Source organism: Melitaea cinxia, chromosome 3, assembly GCF_905220565.1.
Source record: "Melitaea cinxia chromosome 3, ilMelCinx1.1, whole genome shotgun sequence".
Lineage (NCBI taxonomy): Eukaryota > Metazoa > Arthropoda > Insecta > Lepidoptera > Nymphalidae > Melitaea > Melitaea cinxia.
In genome coordinates this window covers 1,707,174-1,728,780 of record NC_059396.1, presented here as the reverse complement: position 1 = coordinate 1,728,780, position 21,607 = coordinate 1,707,174, and the positions used below count along the sequence as shown (strand labels likewise).

General features: G+C 35.0%; 3 protein-coding genes across 3 annotated transcripts; 2 read left to right on the top strand and 1 right to left on the bottom strand.

Moving 5' to 3' along the window:
• Positions 1-9,349: 9,349 nt before the first annotated feature.
• Positions 9,350-11,212, top strand: LOC123669284. Its single transcript, XM_045602894.1, has 2 exons — positions 9,350-9,582; positions 9,994-11,212. The coding sequence occupies exons 1-2, from the start codon at positions 9,455-9,457 to the stop codon at positions 11,153-11,155; spliced, it is 1,290 nt and encodes a 429-aa protein (XP_045458850.1). The 5' UTR covers positions 9,350-9,454; the 3' UTR covers positions 11,156-11,212.
• Positions 11,198-13,652, bottom strand: LOC123669283. The gene is made up of 3 exons (XM_045602893.1): positions 13,209-13,652; positions 12,744-13,026; positions 11,198-12,473 (listed from the first exon to the last, which is right to left on the bottom strand). The coding sequence occupies exons 1-3, from the start codon at positions 13,407-13,409 to the stop codon at positions 11,221-11,223; spliced, it is 1,737 nt and encodes a 578-aa protein (XP_045458849.1). The 5' UTR covers positions 13,410-13,652; the 3' UTR covers positions 11,198-11,220.
• A 1,856-nt stretch (positions 13,653-15,508) lies between these two features.
• LOC123669691 (calcium channel flower) lies at positions 15,509-20,338 on the top strand. Its single transcript, XM_045603280.1, has 5 exons — positions 15,509-15,548; positions 16,212-16,419; positions 16,886-16,996; positions 18,108-18,212; positions 20,212-20,338. Exons 1-5 carry the CDS (start codon positions 15,509-15,511, stop codon positions 20,336-20,338), a joined length of 591 nt encoding a protein of 196 aa, XP_045459236.1.
• The last annotated feature ends 1,269 nt before the right edge of the window (positions 20,339-21,607 follow it).

Sequence of the window (21,607 nt, the reverse complement as noted above, 5' to 3'; positions counted from 1 at the left end):
CTCTGCTTAACTACTACAGTCTTGGGCCCAGCGGATGTCAGGGGGGGCCGACCAGACGCTGAGTTTGCGTCTCTTGCTTATTTCTATGAATCTTATACATTGTAACGTATCCTATGTTCTACCTAATCTAGAGCGGATGGACGAGTCGTAATTATAACTCCTCCATCCCTAAGAGGAAAATTATCGGAAGGATCGATTTGAGATTTATTCCGATAATTTGACTTAAATAATAAACATTTTGGCAATTTTAGCCACATTACTTAAAATATAAAAAAGAAAAGACTTAAAATTACTAGAACTAATGTTACACATCTTAAAATTTCACTGAAGTTATTGTCTTTCTTATCATTTAAAAACTTTTAATCACTGCACTATGTTTTAACGAAAAGGCCATATATTACACTTCATCTAAACTTATTCCTTTCATGTTGAGTACTCTTGCACTAGATAGAGTCATATGCATTTTTAATTCGGATCTTCTTAGCGACATTTGATTCTATTAGAGCTCGTTGGTGCATAGGTATTGGTCGCTGGTCGACAATGAACAGTATGGTTTTACAAGCGGTAAGTACTTTATTCCTTTCGCCAAAAGGTAAGGATATTTGGGAATAATGGTTACAGATTTGTTTTGTGGTTCATGAAATATTGGTAATGAATAATCTTAAAATAATTATAATCGGAGTTATCTATAATTGGTTGATGTAATATAGAGACTTAATACTAATGCTATTTCCATCTCACTTAGTCTAACAAATATAGTACGAAAGTTGCTTGTAAATACAATAAATAGTTCCGTAAGATAAGTTACAAAAATTCAATTATTCTGCTTCACAGATACATCTTTCAGTTATATTAATAAAACGATCAAACATTTTAGAGACTGTTGTCAGTTTCTTTGAAATAATAATTTGGTTGTTAGGTATTTAGATTTGAGATAAGTTCATCGTATTTAACCGCATCATTATGATCCAGATTAGTAATTATTATTATTTTTATTACGGAACCAAAAGGATTTATAAAACCTCTCTTAGAACGTTTCTATGGTACTAGTTGTCTGTATTTTTCTATTGTTATATCGCGTAAAAAGTCTATGGATCTTAGTGCTTGTTAGTTCTTAAGAGTATGATGCATTCAAATCAATTATCCCACACATTTGTTGGTAATTTATGAAAATGTGATTTAAATCATTACTAGTTTGTTCTAATCTTACAAGCTTAACTATAGTCCAGTGGTCGGTTTGAATGTTTGCTTTCCCTTCCTTTACCATGGTGCAGCAGAACCTGCGGAGGACGTTTAACGTTAATAGGAGTTTTGGTGTTTCTGTCTCCAACTTTTAGGGGTAAGATATTTCCCTCGGCACGTCCTATAACCCTTACTTTCACATATCTTGGTTTATCTTTGCCTTTACGCTTGTTAACGTCCTTTGCAAAAACAATTTCTCCTTCAGGAAACTCAATGTTAGCTTCATCACTTCTCTTTTTCCTAACCCTTTTCCTTTTTGCTACCATCTTATCCGTTAACAATACTCTGATCCGTTTTGCATGTTCCTTAACCATTTCCTGAAACGGGGCATCCTGGGTTTTTGTCAGCTGCAGAACAGGTTTAATGGGTTTTAAAAATTCTTTTATTAACTTAGGTTTGCCTGTTGGTAAGAAAACTTGTAAGACCTTCTGTTTATCACGCGATAGATCTGTTACTTGCATATCGTTTTTGAGCCATGGAAAAACTAAAATCTGGTTAGGTTTGGTGTCTATGGCCTCATTCAAAATTGGTATTCCAGATAGCCCTGGATTCAAGTCTGAATGAATCGTTTCCGATCTACTAGACTCTGATCGCACAGGATAGCCATTTTCATTTACATTTTCATTAGGAATTTCTACAGAACTAGCTGTTGCTGTTTGACTTAAATTTGATATAGTGATTGTTGGTAAATCACCGCAATCTAGGCTTTGATCAACATTAACTAGTTGTGACTGATTTTCTTCATCTGAATTTAAGGCGTTAATTTTTATCCTAGACAGAGCATCAGCATCATAACAGTAATTGATATCATTTGAACATTCATTGTCGTAATAATAATGTTCATCACAGGGAAAATTCTTTTCATAGTTAGTCATGGTTAATTTATTTAAATTAAATTCTTGTTGCATTTTTGGCTGAGCTGTCCTCATAGATACATCATTGGTTTGTTGTTGAGGTTGTGGTGGCTTGTAGCCGAATTGCTGAGGGAGTTCGTACCCTAGTTGTTGTGGGGGCTTATACCCGAATTGCTGTGGAGGTTTGTATCCAAAATGTTGCGGAGATCTGTATCCAAGTTCTTGCGGAGGCCTGTATCCAAATTGTTGCGGAGACCTGTATCCAAATTGTTGCGAAGGTCTGTACCCAAATTGTTGCGACGGTCTGTACCCCAATTCCTGCGATTGGAAACCTAACTGAGGTCTATAACCGAACGATGGCCTTGGTAGTTGACCTTGACCCTGAATTTGAGGTGTCTTTTGAGAATTATTGAAATTGAATTTAGGATAAAAAGGTAAGCTGGGCTTGTGACCAAATTGTTGTGTCATTGATGGCTTTGAACCCATAATTTGGCTATTACCATGTATACGATTACGCATTTTATATTGCTCTAAGAAGTTTACTTCCTCGAGAACAATACTTAAGGCTGCTTCTAAAGTTTTGGGTGATTTAAGCCTAACTATACGCACCATATTTTCCGGGAGGTTATATAAAAACACATTTAAAGCTGTATTATTATAAATAACCGACTTCGCAAGTTTTAAATCTGGATCATGGATTGAATTGACCTTCGACATTAATAATGAACGAACACCTTGTATTCTATTACAAAATTCGAGAAAGGTTTCACCTGGATTAATTTTTAAAGATTCTAACTCAATATTAATGCACTCTTCACTGCGAGGGTCTCCAAAATGTTGGATTAACAGAGTTTTTAAAGTGGACCATGTTACAATGTCCTCTCGTTCAGATAAAAGCGCAGCTGCATCATCTCTTAGTCTACTCGTTAAAGCATGAAAAACGTAAAGATTTTGTTCCTCGTTACCATTATAACGTTCAATCACGTATTGACATCTTTGTAAATAAAGATTTAACTGTCTTTTATCACCACTATATAGCGGAATTAGATCTAAAATTTCTTTTGGTATTAGTGATACGGTTGTGGTTGTCATGATTATAGAGTAATGAAATGATCAGAGGATGCAACTGTAAAAAATCACACATACAATAAAAACACACAATAAAATAAAATGATAATAAAAATCAAATTTAGAAATTAAACAAAAATTGTAAAATATAATTTGTAAATTTATAAAATAATGTATTGTAAAATCATTTAAGTATTTATTAAAATTTAAACTTTTAATATAAATTTAAACTTATTATATGTTTAATTATATAACAATTTAATATTATTTAATTAATTTAATTCAATTCAAAATTTAATTTTATTAAATTATGTATCATAACACTTTAATATTATAAAAATTTATTAATTTAGTTTATTCAATTCAATTTTAATTCTATTTTCTTAAAAAGGTACTATAACACTAATGTTATAACAATTTATTAATTAATTTTTATTTAATTCAATTCAAAATTTAATTTTATAAAATGAAATATGATAACATTAATATTATAAAAATTTAATATGATTTAATTTCTTTAATACAATTCGAACTTTAATATTTAATTTAATGAAGTATCTATGTTCCTTACTACTCTATGTTCCTATTCTAAGAAAGATAAGACCGAATAATTTCATACGGAGATATCAATTTCACAACGTTATAATGAGCAAGGTTTGATCTCAAGAATAACAATAACTTAATAACTTATATGAAAAATATAGGAGGATTACGGGAACAAGGATTGGCGAAAAGATTGACTCACCAAATGACCGCTACTCCCATATTCTGTCTTCTCTGCTTCTCGAGACACAAAAGAATATTTATTTGGTTCGAAGGATCTCTGCTCACGTAGAATATTCGCGTAATTTTTGTAGACGAATTTCGACGTCGAAAAACACGAAAACTACGGAGTCTATAAGAGAATCCTCACCGGCTGCGCCACTTTTGGTTTCGGAGCGTTTGGAAACAATTTATATTAATTTACTATTAACTAACTTAATTTATATTAAAAAAATGAAAGACATGTAACCGATTTGGAGGCTTTAATATCTCTGCTTAACTACTACAGTCTTGGGCCCAGCGGATGTCAGGGGGAGCCGACCAGACGCTGAGTTTGCGTCTCTTGCTTATTTCTATGAATCTTATACATTGTAACGTATCCTATGTTCTACCTAATCTAGAGCGGATGGACGAGTCGTAATTATAACTACCTTGACTAATTAAAAAAATATTCAATTGTAAATAAAAAAAAGTCACTAATAATTACTTAACAGTTACTTAGTTTATTTATAAAAACTACAAAACATGAGTTTTTCAACTTTTAACTGTGATTATACAATTTCCATGTATTCCTTTTTAATATATTCCTATAAGATAAATTTATTGCAAGCCTTAAAAGTTATATTTCTCACATATGTTATAGAATTTAAACAAATAGGTACAATTAATTTAAAATTTAGTTTTTATGATTGTTTTATTGGCTATATGAGAAGTTATATAAATCATAAAATTGATGGATAAATTTGGGCCAAAATTATGTATTAATGGCCAGTTTTAATATTATATATATCTCTTAATATTTGCTTACTGATATTTTTGATATAAGCTCCATACAAATATTATCATAACTCTATTGCTAGTAGAAAAAACAAGATACTGATAGATTATTGAAAAGGCAATAAATTTACATACAAACAATCCAACCATTAAATGTATGAATGAAAGTTAATAGAAATTAATCGAATAATTGATTAAACAAAATGAAAAATAACTACACAAATATTCAGAATATTAATAATTTAGGTAAAGTACAGGAATATGTTAGTGAAGTATTTCTTAAGTCAATATTTAAAATATGCTACAATAGTATTTAATACAACTAATATTTATAATGAAACAGCTTTTTCGGATTTTATCGCTGTTTCTTAAGTTTTTTAAATGCCCGACGTTTCGGATACTTTAAAGCAACTATGGTCACAGGAGGACCTCCTCAGTCCTCTCGTATCCGAAAAAGTTGTTTCATTATAACGAGGAGTGTAAACATTAGAAAACACATAATAATTACTTTACTGTTTAGTAACTTTTGTGCTGTGTGGCTACGGCACTAAAGAATTTAGCCACCCCCTCTCTTCCCGTGGGTGTCGTAAGAGGCGACTAAGGGATAACAAGGTTCCACAACCACCTTGGAACTTAAGAAGCCGACCGATGGCGGGATAACCATCCAACTGCTGGCTTTGAAATACACAGGCCGAAGACGGGCAGCAGCGTCTTCGGTGCGACAAAGCCAGCCCTGCGGTCACCAACCCGCCTGCCCAGCGTGGTGACTATGGGCAAAACACATGAGTTCACGTTATTTTTGGCGTAAACTTGTGGAGGCCTATGTCCAGCAGTGGACTGTACAGGCTGTAATGATGTTTAGTAACTTTTACACTTGTTTCAGTCATATACAGTTATGGTCAGATATTAAGACATTAGTATGAAATCACTGTAATAGGGAATTATGGTCACATATTTATAGTCTTTAAAAATGCACAATTTCATTTTGATAACAATATTCCAAATTTAATTCATAACACTAATATGTTATTGTCTTGTCATCTTTATGAAACTATAGATGCAGCGATGTGGAGCTTTTAAATATAGAGTTTGTGACCCCCTTTTTTTCGATGTATTTTCTGCTTTATGGTAATCTGTTCGAAAACAATAAGCCACTTGTTTGGCTGGAACTACCTGATACTCTTATTGTTATCATTGAGAGCCAATCAATCGCTGAAATTTCCAGCAAACACTCTTCTTGGCTCAGTCTACAAATCTTCGGGCGAGTTTGTGACCCCTGACAAAAGAAAAAAAAAAACAATGAGTTACTTAGGTATTCTTTAAAACGACAAGTGTGCTTTAGACCACACGACTAAAGTAAAATTTACGAAAGGTAACTCTTTTCTATATTCACTAACTTATCTCCCTTTCAACTTTTCGTTCACCTCGCCCGACCATACTTTTCGTAACACCATCGTCATTCACCAGCTTACTCCCCAAGTCAAGCGTTCGTAAAGAAGTTTTACTACAAAAATAGTACGTTATCTATAAACATAGTTATCATATACATCTTTAATTATCTTTATATTGATCAATGGTTCACTTTAAATTGATAAAAATTAACAACATTTTTAAATTATATGATTGGAATGAATACTTTTAACAATAAGTGTACATGTTTATTGTTACAATTATTAAGCGTAATTAACGTATTTAAGTTGATAAAGATGAATACTGTATCCGTCTAAATAGCTTTCTACTAACCGCATTGTGACTAACTTTCAGAAGCTAATAATTCTAATATGTAAAATAACTGACTCGGCAAACTGTCTTACCGCTAAACGCTATTTAAAACTAGTGGTTCATCGTAGAGGGTTGAAAATTTAGGGTTGTATGTATTTTTTAATGTTGTATCATAAAAAAATAAAAAATAAATAATTTATCTAAACTAAAAAAAAAATTGCTTTGGACTACCCTTAACATTTAGGGGGATGAAAAATAGATGTTGTTCGATTCTCAGACCTACCCAATATGTACACAAAATTTCACGAGAATCGGTCAAGCCGTTTCGGAGGAGTTTAACTACAAACACTGCGACACGAGAACTTTATATATTAGATTTTAAAACGCACTCGTAAATCGTACTCGTAACTTAACATAAACAAAATGTTCTCACTTGTTAGTTTATTACATGTACAATAACATACAAGGGGAAATTATTAATTGAAATTTAAATTGTTGTTGATAACATCCATTGTAACGTGTGACTCATTTTCAAACACGTACCTAGTTTACTTATAATTAATACGTGTTTTTGTAGTAGCATCTGAATGAACGAAGTCTACTCTGATGATTTTTTTTTGATGAGAACGAGAAATGAAACTTAGTACGTATATTTTGTATAAAGCGACTAAAAATCTCATTTTCAAAATGAAAATGTCAAAATCAAAGTTTATTTACTTTTTATTTTTCTAAGGGACATAGCTGCAGCTGCTTAACATACACAAATAATTACAAATATTTTTTGAAGTAAAACCTCTTTACCCACGCTCGACTTGGTGAGTAAGCTGGTGAATGCGTGACGAGAGTTCTGAAAAGTGTGATCGGGCGAGGCGTAACGGAAGTTGAGAGGGAGATATAAGTTAGTGAAAATAGAAAGTTTTATTTCAGTCGTGTGGTCTAAAGCACACTCGTTTTTAGGGTTCCATACCTCAAAAGGAAAAAAACTTAACCCTTATAGGATCACTTTGTTGTCTGTCTGTAAAGACTTCTTTTCTGAGGAACGCGTGGAGGTATCAAGCTGAAATTCATACCAAGTACTAAAGTCTACTGTCCCTTATAGCTGTGAAAAAAATCATTTCTTAAGCCAACGCAATCAAAAGATACAGCCGTTTATGCTGCAAATTGCAAATGCGTCTGTGTTTCCAGAAAATTATAACCTGGGGATCTTTAAGTCGCGAGTGAATAGGTTACTTCTAGGTAAGCGTGCTCCAACTTAGTCCGCTTTTTCACTTATCATCAGGTGAAATAGTGGTCAAACGTCAACAAGCCTATCATTGTATATATATATAAAAAAATAAAAAAAATTGACACTCGCAAGGGAATCAAAACCTACAGGATACTTCCCGTGAACTCAAAATCTTGAAATTTGGTACGAACCATCGTCTTTTAGTAGAGGTAATGGAAAAATTAATTTAACAAATTAAAATTGTAATCGTTTTCAATATCTTGACTATTAATAATTAAAGTGAAGCTATCACTGATTCGGAACCTAGATTCTACAGCGAAGAATAGGCAATAATTGTGTTTGCTATCAAACGAAAACAAAAACCGACTTCAATTACATCGACAAGTAATAACAACGTAAGTAGACGAAAAAAAAAATATAACAAACTCACTAGTCGCCACTATGAGTTTTCAAAGGTTCCCTTCGATTTCTCTGGGATGCCATTCCTTCCATTCCTTCCAACAAAAAAAAAAAAAAAAAAAAAGCAGGAAAATCTGTTCATAAACCAAGAAGTTATCCGCGAACACAAAACAAAATTGAATTTTTGATTGGTTGAATTGAGAGAAACCTCCACCTTTTTTTCAAGGCAATTAAAAAAATGTGCAGTTACTGTTTAAAAAACCTGTGAGTCATTATAAATTTAGTGATGTCTTGCATGAAATACCTCGCCACTAAACTCACACATATTTATCATTACACAATCTTGAACAGAATATTATGCTTACGAATGATTACATGATACTATCATGTTACTACGTTATGGTATCCCAGCACTGGTTTGTGGTTGTTGCGCTTGTCTTTGCGGATTCGGTCCCCGCGCAAGACAAATAATTGTATTGGTCATACAGATGTTAACCGTGGTCTGGGTGTTTGTGCGGTCCTTGTGGGTCTCTCCACCGTGCCTCAGAGAGCACGTTAAGCCGTTGGTCCCGGTTGTTATCATGTATACCTGATAGCGATCGTTACTCATCTCTCTCTCTCTCCTGTCGGTCCCTCATGTCTGAGGATCGTGGTCAGCATCAGGGTTGCATCTGGAGCGGATGATTTGCCTTCACCGGTCTCTGTCCATGGCGTCTTTTACGACCGTGTATAACTTAGTGACAGATGAGTTTTTGACCTGGTCTGCTCATCTCGTTGGTGAACGACCGCGCGATTTTTTGCCGTCCGTGTTACCAACCACAATCAGTCTCTCGTTACTCATAGTAGGGGATATATCCACCAACCCGCATTGGAGCAGCGTGATAAATTACGCTCTGATCCTTATCCTACACGGGAAAAGAGGCCTTTGCCCAGCAGTAGGATATTACAGTTTGAAGCGTACCGCGAAGTGTTATGTGTTGAACCAAGTAATAGACAGATAGTACAGGTAGAGGGGACAACGGAATAGTGTAGTTTTATTATCGGGTTCCTTTCTTAACTAGTTTAAACGCGCTGTCTCAGTATAGGCATGTATCCACTAAAAACAAATGGGATGGATTAAAATGTCTAAAAATTAATTATGATATGTAGATAAAGAAAAATCAGTTTATTCAATAAAATAATTAAGGATTGTTGATATTTTCACAAAACAAGTTAAGAAAATATAGGCATTATGTCACGTGACAGTGAACACCAATCATAGAGCGTGACGTAACCCCGTGCAAAAGATAATTTTTTTTATTGAGATTTTCATAGAACAGAGCGTTACTACTTATTATTTTACGGTTTTATCTTTTGTCGTCACATTTATTTAGTTATTCAAAGTAATATACTGAAAGAGAACACCATGGAACCTGGATTTATGAAAGGAAATAGCAATAACTTGCCCAGAGTTGACGTCGTTATGCTTGGCAAGTTTTTCGCATCAAACAGCGACTTTTGCTCATCGGAATTCCGCAATGTTAAAACTTCGATGTAAGTATACACGAATGTAATATAATTATTATAAGCTAAATTCCCACTTTTTCAGTCTTGTTACCTATTATGTGTTACTAATTAGTTATTTGACTACAGTTTTGACATATTTCGAGGTTAGAAATACAAAGTAAAACATAATTATGATACCTAAATTAACTTCCACGCTTTTCTAGTAACAAATAATAACTATAAAATGTACCAGCTGCTTAATTTAACGCACAGATCGTAAAAGCCAACCCTAGGAATGGACATATGTCTCAGAAATCATGTTATAGGCAATAAAATAATACTAGCCATCTTAAATGCCATTGACATCTAAATACATGACTAACTTAGCTTTTTGTTACCCTTACTCTGTAAATGATAAAATCGTGTTTAATGTACTTAAATAAATAAACCTAATTTCAGGTCCTCGCGAGATTCCTACGGAGATGATGCTGTCAGCTTCGTACAAGTTAAACGAGAGGGTAAACTGTGTACTGTGAAGTGTAAAATATGCCCAGAGCATAAAGTTCATGCTAAGTTATATAAATGCACACTAATTTTAGATGAAGAAGAAGAAAACATTATCTCTATGAGGTGCGAAGACTGTGTAGCTTCACAGGGGGGATGTAAACATGCAATTGCATTCCTTATGTGGGTCCATCGTAGAAGTGAGGAACCCTCCTGCACTTCTGTTGAGTGCTACTGGAAAAAATCTAAATTGTCCAGGGTCGGTAGCAGCCTTAAATATATAACTGCCAAAGAACTAACAAAGAGCAATCCTGTATTACCAGGGAATTCATCTGTCCTAAAGAAGTTTTTACAAGAGGCTAAGAAAAGAAAGGTTGTAGATTGTGAACTTTTAAAATATCAACCCACATATTGTCTAACTGAAATAGAAGCTGTCTCAATGCATAAACTTGTATGTAATCTTAAAGAAAAACATGGGGAAGATTTTTTGGGGAAAATACAAATAGCTGAGTCTGTAATACAGAAAGTAGAAGAATTAACTAGAGAACAATCAAATAGTGCTCTTTGGTTTGAATTAAGGTACGGTCGAATAACTGCTTCTAGAGCTTTCGAAGTAAGCAGATGCAAAACAAGTGATGGCACACTTATAGCTCTCATACTTGGTGGCAAAATTCCCGACACTCAATCTATGAAGCGTGGCCGCACCTTAGAAGACGATGTGAGAAAAACTGTAGAGGGACAATTAAGAAAAACGATCAATAAATGTGGTCTCTTATTAAGCTCCAGATATCCTATGATTGCGGGGTCCCCAGATGGAATTTTTGAAGACGGTATTATAGAAATCAAATGTCCTCTTAATGAAAAAACCTACAAGAATTTTGTAAAGAATGGAGAGCCTACTGAAAAATATTATGCCCAAATGCAGCTACAAATGTTTTTATCACAAAAGAAAAGCTGTTATTATTGTGTAGCTGACCCAGACTATCATAAAAATAAAAAAGTAGATATAATAAATGTATCATTAAACCTTGTATATGTTGAAGATTTAATTCACAATAAGTTATTAAACTTTTGGAAAACAAATATATACCCTTTATTATATCAAAGTGTACAGTAAGTGTACTTATGTATAAATGAGTGTGTATTTAAATAAAAAACCTTTTTTGAAATTAAAGAATAGTTTTATTTTATTAAAGAATCTTGCAAATTAACTAGGGCACATGCTATAATTATTATATCATCCAGGATTTTAACAAATTTAAAATTAACACATGCATGTGGTTTAAGCATGTAAAATTCACGTAAGCGCCGAATAACTCTTTCTATGTGAATTCTTAAGCTTGCAATCTGTTTAGTAACTCTTACTTGGTTCTTCGTCATTTTCACTCCTGTTTCTACACTAGGAGGTCTTACCAGAGTTATATTAGCTTTCTGTAAAAATTTCTCTACATGTTTAAACCCCCTATCTGCCATTACTACCATGCCACTTTTTAATGTCTTTATAAAATCACACGATTCAACTACACATGTGTCAGTTGTTCTTCCTCCAAATCCAGGAGAGATATAATTAACAAGTCCATTTGGTGTGCATGATATTAAATACTTTATAGTATTTGCTTTTTTATAATCGGACCATGTCATGGCCTGGTTGATAGCCTTAGATGGCTTTTGCACCTCTATCTCTAGGCAGTCTATAATGCAACTGACATTATTATACCTATGTCTAAATGCCATAGGTAAAGTCCTTTTAATCATATCTTTGTCAAGTTCCACAATAAAAGGACGCATTAAACTAGCAATAAGGGGTATATTTTTTAAGAATATCTTGCTTAAATTTGCTGAAGACATCCCATAATCATCTGCAAGCTGATTAAATTTAACGTCTAATCTTATCTTATGTAAACATAATAATAAATGATGTTTTGGAATCTTCAAATCATCTTTTAAAATATCAACTAAGTAATAACAATTACTTGGAATACCAAGATACAAGCGAGGCTTCTTTTCAATTTTTTTAAGTGTGTTCACTAACATCACATCAGCTTCTAGTTTTCTTTCTTCAGCAATCAATTCACTGTCTGAAGATGACTTAACTTGCAATGAATGTATGGATGGTGAACGACTGTAGGTGGCTTCACACGGTATATAAAGGGAAACATCACTATCTGAGTGCTCTTCCTCAATCAATATTTTTTTTGTAATTTTGCGTAGGTTGGAGACAGAAGGACATGATTTTTTAATAATCTCAGTTTTAAATGGGGACGTGAAACTCGATGTCACTGATGGTTTCCAGGGTGACAATGCCTGGTTTACAGTTTTTATTTTGGTCTGACTTGCTTTACTTCTGAACTTGTGTGTTAGAAATACTTGAACTGATTTATTTACTTTCTGTTCACATAAAGGTTCTGACTCATTCAATAAGTCTGTTTGAAAATCTGCAAAATAAATGAGAGTAATTAACTTCATAGTCATAACTGTGCAATTATAATTTGTAAAATGTAGAGATCGCCTAAGATGGACATGGCGAGCATATATGAAACGATGTATGAATTAATGATGTATGGATGTCAATAAAGCAAAAGAAGTAAACCCAGGATTGTGTCAAACGGAAATCCGTAGTCTCTGCCTACCCCTCTGAGAGACAGGCGTAATGTGAATGAATTTATGTGTGATAATAATTTCTCTTGTTTATTATTAAAACATACCTGAGCTTGTATGGGGAATATCTTTGAGATGTAGACTTTTCGAACAACTTTCTTCTGGTTTTTTCAAACACTCGATAGTATTTGTATTATCTTTAAGACAATTTGCTATTATCTCCATTCTTTGTTTTTTTAACATGTACGGTCGTTCTGCGCTGCTGCATGTTCGCTTTCTTCTGTCTTCTTGACATTCAAATCTACTTGGAGTACATCCTGGTTTCATGCGCACTTGTGATACTTTTCCCATAATATGATACTCAGTATAATTGAGCATATCATTTGCTAACTAAAAAGAAACAAAAAAGGTACTTATTAATAAATATGTACAATAAGTTATTCAAATACGGAACTAAATGACAAAACTTTAACAAAGATCTAACTTCAAACAATATTTAAAATAACAAAGCAAAATTCATCAGTTTTGTTATAATAATGTATTCACTAAATTACATTTTGTTAAATACTTACATCGAAATGATCTTCACAAAAATACATTCTTGAATTTGTTGAAAAACAATGTGCATTATTTTTCCTTGCTTGTGTGAGTGTTAGCCACTTTTTCCGTATTTCTTGTTTGCTTGGGACAAATATAAATAATTTGTTTGGCGTTTTAATGCTTGTGCTTTTACATTGGGGCACTATACAGTATTTGTAATACGAAGGATTCATTTTTAATCACAAAACATTTACAATATCCATATAAAAGCTGTTGTATTTCGCACGGAGTGACGTTATACAAGACGCCATGACAGTTTTGAGCGTTTTCGAGGGAAATTTAATGTAATTTCTTTAAATGCGAAATACAAATTGAAAATGTATGTGTTTTTTAAAAATAATATTTTTCTCATGCATAATAGATATTAAGGTATATTGTCTAACAATCAATCAAATTTAGGCAACTAGCCTATTGAACTATGAGGACCTGCTTAAACTTTTAATGGACGAAGGCTATTAAATCCAATTTCCTTTTACGGTTTTATAGCGTATCTTAATCTGATTTTATGTAGCAGTTAATCTAATTACGGAATACTAGTTCTAACTCGTAATGTTCTGCCCCGCGTAACTTCCGATTCCGTATTAATTTCGGTACAAATAACTGAAGTAGGGAACAGCAGGAAATATCCTGTTCAAAATCTGGAGTAGTCCGACTAGGGAAGTAATTCGACTCTAGTACTCTCGGAACTCCTAGGGAAGGTCGGGGGTAGGATCGGTAATGCGCTTTCGATACTTCTGGTATTGCAGACGTCTATAAGCCACGGTAATCGCTTACCATCAGAGTGCCTAGTGCGAGTTTTGTTTAATCCGTCTCGCAATAACGGGCGTAAATTTTAACTTCATTTTGTATGGGAAATTCGGGATTTCAACCTAGTTCTCGCGTTTGCCGCTAGATGACTCTGTATCGATTGTATCGTATACTATTCTTTATCGTCTAGGCTGCACTGTTTAAATTCCCATACAAAATAATCTTCACGTATAAACGCGTTTCTGTCATGTTTCTGTGAATAAAACTCGCACTAGGCACTCTGGTGAGCCGAAAGCTTGTTTGTTGACCTAGTTGTAAAAAAAACAAACAAAAAGTCAATTTTGTTCCCAGCTATCAAATCCGTTTGGAATTGGTTCGGCGATTTATTTTTATTTCCACAAGCTGATCTTTATGACGCCGCGTTGGCGCAACGGTTGCAGCCATGGATTGTACCTGTTGCGTTGGCGGTGGCGGGTTCGATCCCCGCTCATAACAAACATTTGTATTGGCCATACAGGTGTTTGCCGTGGTCTGGGTATTTGTGCAGTCCTTGTGGGTCTCCCCACCGTGCCTCGGGGAGCACGTTAAGCCGTCGGTCCCGGTTGTTATCATGTACACCTGATAACGATCGTTACTCGTAGTAGGGAATATATCCGCCAACCCGCATTGGAGCAGCGTGGTGGATTAAGCTCTGATCCTTCTCCTACATGGGGAAAGAGGCCTATGCCCAGTAGTGGGATATTACAGGCTGAAGTGTGATCTTTATAATTTTCTGTTTGGAACACGTTATTATAATATTCAGCTTTCCATTTTTAATATTTTAATATAAACCGATGAATAAATTGCCAATGTATCATTCGCATTAATTATACGCCCTCGAGATTAAGGGCTTACGAATTTATTATTTAACGTAAAATGTTATACGTATTTCAACCTCCTTTGATAATTTAATTTAACGGCTTTTGTTTAACTTGAAAGTACTTAAACCTTTGTAAATAGATTTTGCCTCGGATCGATAAAGAAGATGAAATGATTTTTTTTTAAATGTTAATTACTGGGCGTTTTAAGAATTAATTAAGTAATAGATAGATATTAAATATTTTTATCCTTCTACCCGCGATTTCGACTTGAATGACGTCTGCTATTTCACCTAAGCTCTAAAGCAGTTTGAACAATTTAGATGGTATATTCACTGACACCTGGTATTCAAAGGATTAACATAAGGTTTTTTTTTTTTGTATAAAAAAGGGGTACATAAAACAGGGAAAACTGGACCCAAAATCGTAAACAAGTTGGCGTTCTCGTTTGTACAGTTAGTTGCAATCTGCTTTCCTCCACAGGTTGCGCATCGGTTGCCGTCTCGTCTGGGTGTATAGTATTTATATTTACTATGTATGTATCCGTACATTTATATTAAAATATATATTGTACCAGTCGATTAACCTATAATTCGATTGGTATTAATTTGACTACGTTAAGAAAAGACGTCAGTTTAATAAAATAAAACTTATATAATATAATAGCGATGAATTCTTGCTCTGGCAATCGAATGGCCCTCATCCATTGTCTCCGGAACTTTTAACAAAAATATTAGCAACACTCCCCGCTGCACTCGATTCTGATTAGTTGTCTCCAGTCAACTGGAAAGCGACACCGCGCAGGAAAATAATTGAGTTACTCAATTTTTAACTTCAAATAAAAGAAATAATCATACATTTGAACTGGAATAATATAATATTTTTATTTTAGTAACATAAAACCATAACAATAGGGGTGTATGTAACATACATAAGAAAAAAATTCTATTCAGTAGCTATTTTTTACTTTACCTTTTATTATCATCATCATTACAGCCTATACAGTCCACTGCTGGACATAGGCCTCCACAAGTTTACGCCAAAAATAACGTGAACTCATGTGTTTTGCCCATAGTCACCACGCTGGGCAGGCGGGTTTGTGACCGCAGGGCTGGCTTTGTTGCACCGAAGACGCTGCTGCCCGTCTTCGGCCTCTGTATTTCAAGGCCAGCAGTTGGATGGTTTATCCCGCCACCGGTCGGCTTTTTAAGTTCCAAGGTGGTAGCGGAACTGTGTTATCTCTTAGTGGCCTCTTACGACACCCACGGGAAGAGAGGGGGTGGCTATATTCTTTAGTACCGTAGCCACACAGTACAGTACCGTAGTCACAGAGTACATAGTTATTATCATAATGTCTTTAAATTGTTCCAGTCGCCATAATCCTCGGTCTGATCAACTGCACGGGCATTATACTGATGAACGTGAGCTGCCTAATCGCAGGCGTATGGCAAATGTTGGCTGGGTTCATAGTGATCGTGTGCGAGGCGCCGTGCTGCTGTTTCTTCATTGACTACGTACAGACTCTCTCTGATAGGATCGAGACACGCCCCTACTGGAACAAGGCTGCTTTGTATATTGGGTGAGTGGGAACCTTTACAACTAGATTAGTATTTACTTACCCGTTTCAAGTATTCATAACTGAGTGAGTAGGAACCCTAATTGATATTTTGTTTTGAATTTAAGAATTAATAAAATTATGTGACGATGACAGAGAACTTATTTTTTGGTAAACCAAGTCGACGAAATCGGGCAAAATGAAATGAAAAAGTTGCATTTACATTTTTTTTTAAATCATATTATTATTTTGGCGTCTCCTGAAATCGGAATTTCAGGAGACGCCAAAATAATAATATGATTTAAAAAAAAATGTAAATGCAACTTTTTCAAGAATTTTTCGATGTCTGCATCAGACATAGTTTAACATCACGTGGTGCTGTCTGCTCGCCTACCTCACAGGGTGCAAATTTCTAGTAGCAATTTTTTGTCCACTAGGTCATCTCAACACATCTCTACATCTAGTATATTAATTGGGAAACTATTTTCAGGTTGGCGCTGCCTCCGTTCTTCCTGTGCTTCTTAAGTATGAGCACTTGGTTCGGTAGCGGTCTCATTTTTGCCACCGGTATCATATATGGCATGATGGCACTTGGCAAGAAGTGAGTGATTCCAATTTTATTTACAAAGAATACTAACAAATCTTTGCTTTAGTGTGTCGTCTCTTTCTAACATAGGAAGTGTGTTTAAAGATTAATTAATATTAATAAGTTGATTATTAAATGATATTTTATAACTGCTATTTTGGGTTAGTCATAATAATGAATTAACGTGAGTGTTACTTGTAATAATATAACATTATGTAATAATATATAATTATGTATGGGTGTCTATGTGAGTGTATGTGGGTAAGGTAATGGTGTATGGGGGCTTTCGGTGCAGGTTACAAATCATTCATATACGAGATAGAAGGTACAAACAACATACCACTTCTAAACTATTTGCACTCAAATATTGCAATTAACTAGCAGCCACACATCATACAGCATATTTGTATATTTAAGAGTAATGGCCGGATGAAAGAAAACGTCATCCCACCTGCCCAGTGTGGTGACTATGGGCAACACACATGAGTTCAAACCATTTTTGGTGCGAACTTGCAGGCTGAAGTGAATATTTAAAAATAGTTACGCTGAGTATTTTATATTTAGACAAAAAATCAAATCAACCATTGTCTGCCTTTTGACTATAATAAATTATAAATTCTGATAATAAAGCTGACATGACATGAGTGTATGATATGGTATGGTATAGTATGGTATGGTACAGGATAGTATTGTATGGAATTGTGCAAGAAACGCTAGGTGGTGGTGGTTTATCAAAATCAAAAACAACTTTATTCAAATAATTTTCAAAAAGGTTCGATCCCCGCACACGACAAACATTTGTATTGGCCATACAGGTGTTTGCCGCGGTCTGGGTGTTTGTGCGGTCCTTGTGGGTCTCCCCACCGTGCCTCGGAGAGCACGTTAAGCCGTCGGTCCTGGTTGATATCATATACACCCGATAGCGATCGTTACTCATAGTAGGCAATATATCCGCCAACCCCACATTGGAGCAGCGTGGTGGATTAAGCTCTGATCCTTCTACATGAGGAAAGAGGCCTATGCCCAGTAGTGGGATATTACGGGCATTCCAAATCCAGGGGTGTGGTGTGGTGTGGTGTGGTATCGTTGGGTACGGTGTGGTGGTGTAACGCTGGGTGGTGGGCAGGGGCTCGCGGGACGACATGGCGGCCATGGCGGCGGCCGGCTCGCCGCCCGGCGCGCCCGCGCTCGACCACAGCGCCACGCTCATGGAGGACCCCGACGTGTGGCGGCCCAATTAAGGTGTCGCCTGCCGCTGGCTGCTTGCTGCTTGCTGCTTGCTGCTTGATGCATGTTTACTTTTTGTGTGCTTGCTACTTTAAACAAGCTTTTAGTATACGGCTATATATGGTTTTGGTAGGATTATCTATTTTGTCGAGATGAGATTCATTTTTGTAATAGACTTAACGCGGTCGATTTATTACTAAATTATAGATCGTATTAGTCACAATCATATTTTCTCTTTCTCTAGAAAGGTTTAGTTTTTCCGGTATGAAAAATAAGGTTAGTGCTGTTCCAGGCTATAATTATACCGTGCTAAATTTCACTCGGATCTATTCTGCTGTTCTGGTGTGATTGCATCACCAACGTCTGTTCAAATTCAAAATCGTAATAAAATTAAAAATAGATAAAAAATACGTTGAAATGTTTGGCGATCTTGTGTCATTACCATTAAAGGTTACATTTAATAGCCAACTCTGACGTGGGCGCTTATTTTATTATTATTACGTTAGGACATGGCTTTTGTACGATTTTTTAACCGACTTCCAAAAAAGGAGGAGGTTCTCAATTCGACTGTATTTTTTTTTTTTTTTTTTTTTTTTAATGTATGTTACATCAGAACTTTTGCCCATGTGGACCGATTTCGACAAATTTTCTTTTAATCGAAAGGTGGTGTGTGCCAATTGGTCCCATTTAAATTTATTTGAGATCTAACAACTACTTTTCGAGCTATATCTAATAATGCGTTTTTACTTGACGCTTTTTTCGTCGACCTACGTTATATTATACCGCATAACTTTCTACTGAATGTATCGATTTTGATAATTCTTTTTTTGTTGAAAAGGAGATATCCCAAGTTTAGTACCATGATAAGGAAACCAGGATCTGATGATGGGATCCTAGAGAAATCGAGGGAAACTCTTGAAAATCCGCAATAACTTTTTACTAGGTGTACCGATTTTGATAATTCTTTTTTGTTGGAAAGAAGATATCCTTAGTTTAGTACCATGATAAGGAAACCAGGATCTGATGATGGAATCCCAGAGAAATCGAGGGAAACTCTCGAAAATCCGCAATAACTTTTTACTGGGTGTACCGATTTTAATAATTTTTAATTTAATCAAAAGCTGATGTTTGTCATGTGGTCACATATAAATTTCATCGAGACCTGATAAGTACTTTTTGAGTAATCTTTGATAATGCGTTGTTACTTGACTATTTTTTCGTCGATCTACGTTGTATTGCTCGTCGATGTAATTGAAGTCGGTTTTTTTTTCGTTTGCGAGCAAACACAATTATTATACTACAATGTCATTCGTAGATGTTAAGCATGATTTTATTTATTTTATAGCACTGTATTTATTTAGTTATAGGCCATTATGACGCAACGAAATTCATATTGTCTTGTCATGGACAAGGCCATATTACAGCACAGTAAATTTCAAATGTTCTTGCGATGCTATAACGGAGGCCATATTGTAGCATACAGACATCTATATTTTATTGCTAATTTTTTATATAGAGCTAGTTTTGTGATTTTTTATGTCTTATATTTTTTTTTATAAAAACTTGTTTTAAATATACAATATGACAATTTTATTTAAAGCGAAACAAACCCCAGGTCAAAATTAGATACTTTTCACTAGACAAAAAGTGTTAAAACTTTATAACGGGTCTTTAGTGTTGTCATATGTATATGAATCTACTGCCAATACTGAATGTTGTTGCTGTTGCTACTGAAAATAAGTATATTAAAAGTTTCCAATTTTTTTTTTTTGTCTACTTCGTGTACAACCGTTTTCAAAGTGAGTCTCAAATATTTATCGTATACTAAGTTCACTATTATATTCAATTATTTGGTAATATAAAGTTCACTCATTGCGATTTAAATTTTTTATTCCATGTCCATAGTTATTTCAAATTACAGGGTTAAAACGTTAAAGACAATTTCCATAGTATATTTGATAATACATATTCCTATATTTAAAACACCATTTAAACGTCTACAGGGCGTCCATCGACGACATGCGGACGTCGGCTGCGAACCTGGAGGCCGGGCAGCCGACCACCGCGCCCCGCGCCAACCTCGTCACCAACGAGCAGCCCTTCAGCATCACCGGCCCACCCGCCTACTGACCCACCCGCCTACTGACCCACCCAACCCCTCCAGTCACTTGCCCGCAGAGGTCTATCGGATACTCCTGACACGTGAGCTACTTCAAACCGCTATACATGTGAGCAAATACGCGTGAGCTACTTTAAGCCATACACGTGAACATATTTCGGCCCTCTGCCTACTGATGTAACCCTCCCCCCACCCACTTTACTGACGCCTGAGGTATTTGGGACCTTCTTCCTAAGCTTCTTCAAACCATTATAAACGTGAGCAATTTTGAGCTCTCCCTCAATCAATGTTTGACCTGACCCCTCCATTTCTTAAATCGTGTACAACTTGGCAAATAGTCTACTGATGCGAGAGTATCGCTAAACTTTGTACTTCAGAATCCCAATATAATCGTAAGCATTGTGGGGCCTCCGTCAAGTAATGCGTGACTTAACCCTCTACTTTAAGCCATAAATAACTTGGCTATAATTAATAAAGGCTTTAAATTTGACGGGGCCGTCGGTAACTTAGGCATGATTATTTCCGGACCCCTTCGTATATTACTACTAATCCGGCCTCAACGACCAAATACGTGAGTAGACATGTGCGAATGGACTGCTACAATACTGATGAGTTGGACTATAAATATAAGCTAATTAGGGAATGTTTCACATGTAACGTAGTAAAGCGGTCAATCCTCAGGTGTTGGGTCACTCTGCATAATGAAATTTTCAATAACTCAAAAATGTATCTATCTATACATATAATAAAATTGTAATGAGCACAGGTACCTATGTCATATTCATAATCAGATAATTACGCCAATGTCACGTAGAATGGAGAAAACACGAAAGAGAAATACATAAGTGCGGTCGAGATTACAATCTCAATAGAATTTTGGAGAACAGGTCTTCAAAATTCTATTGAGATTATAAAAAAAGTAGGTATTTTATAGTTGTTATACAGAATCAAAGTCCTTTTCTAATGGTGACATCAAATGGCACTCAGATTCTGGGTGTCATTAGAACTGACCTACACTGTATGTCAAGTTAATGATTATTGCTTTTAATTTTTTTTATATTCAAGTTATAAATGCATAATATAATAGGTGCAATAGTCCTGCTTATACATACTTAAACAAGAATAGGAATTTAATTCAGTAATATGGCAGAACCCTTGCTTAAACATATCAAATACCCAGTGTTGCTGTTGTTAAAATGTTGCATACTCAAAAAGTTAAATTTAGAATCATATAATAATTTTTTTCTCTGTCTATAAATAAATAGCAAGTGTAAATTTAT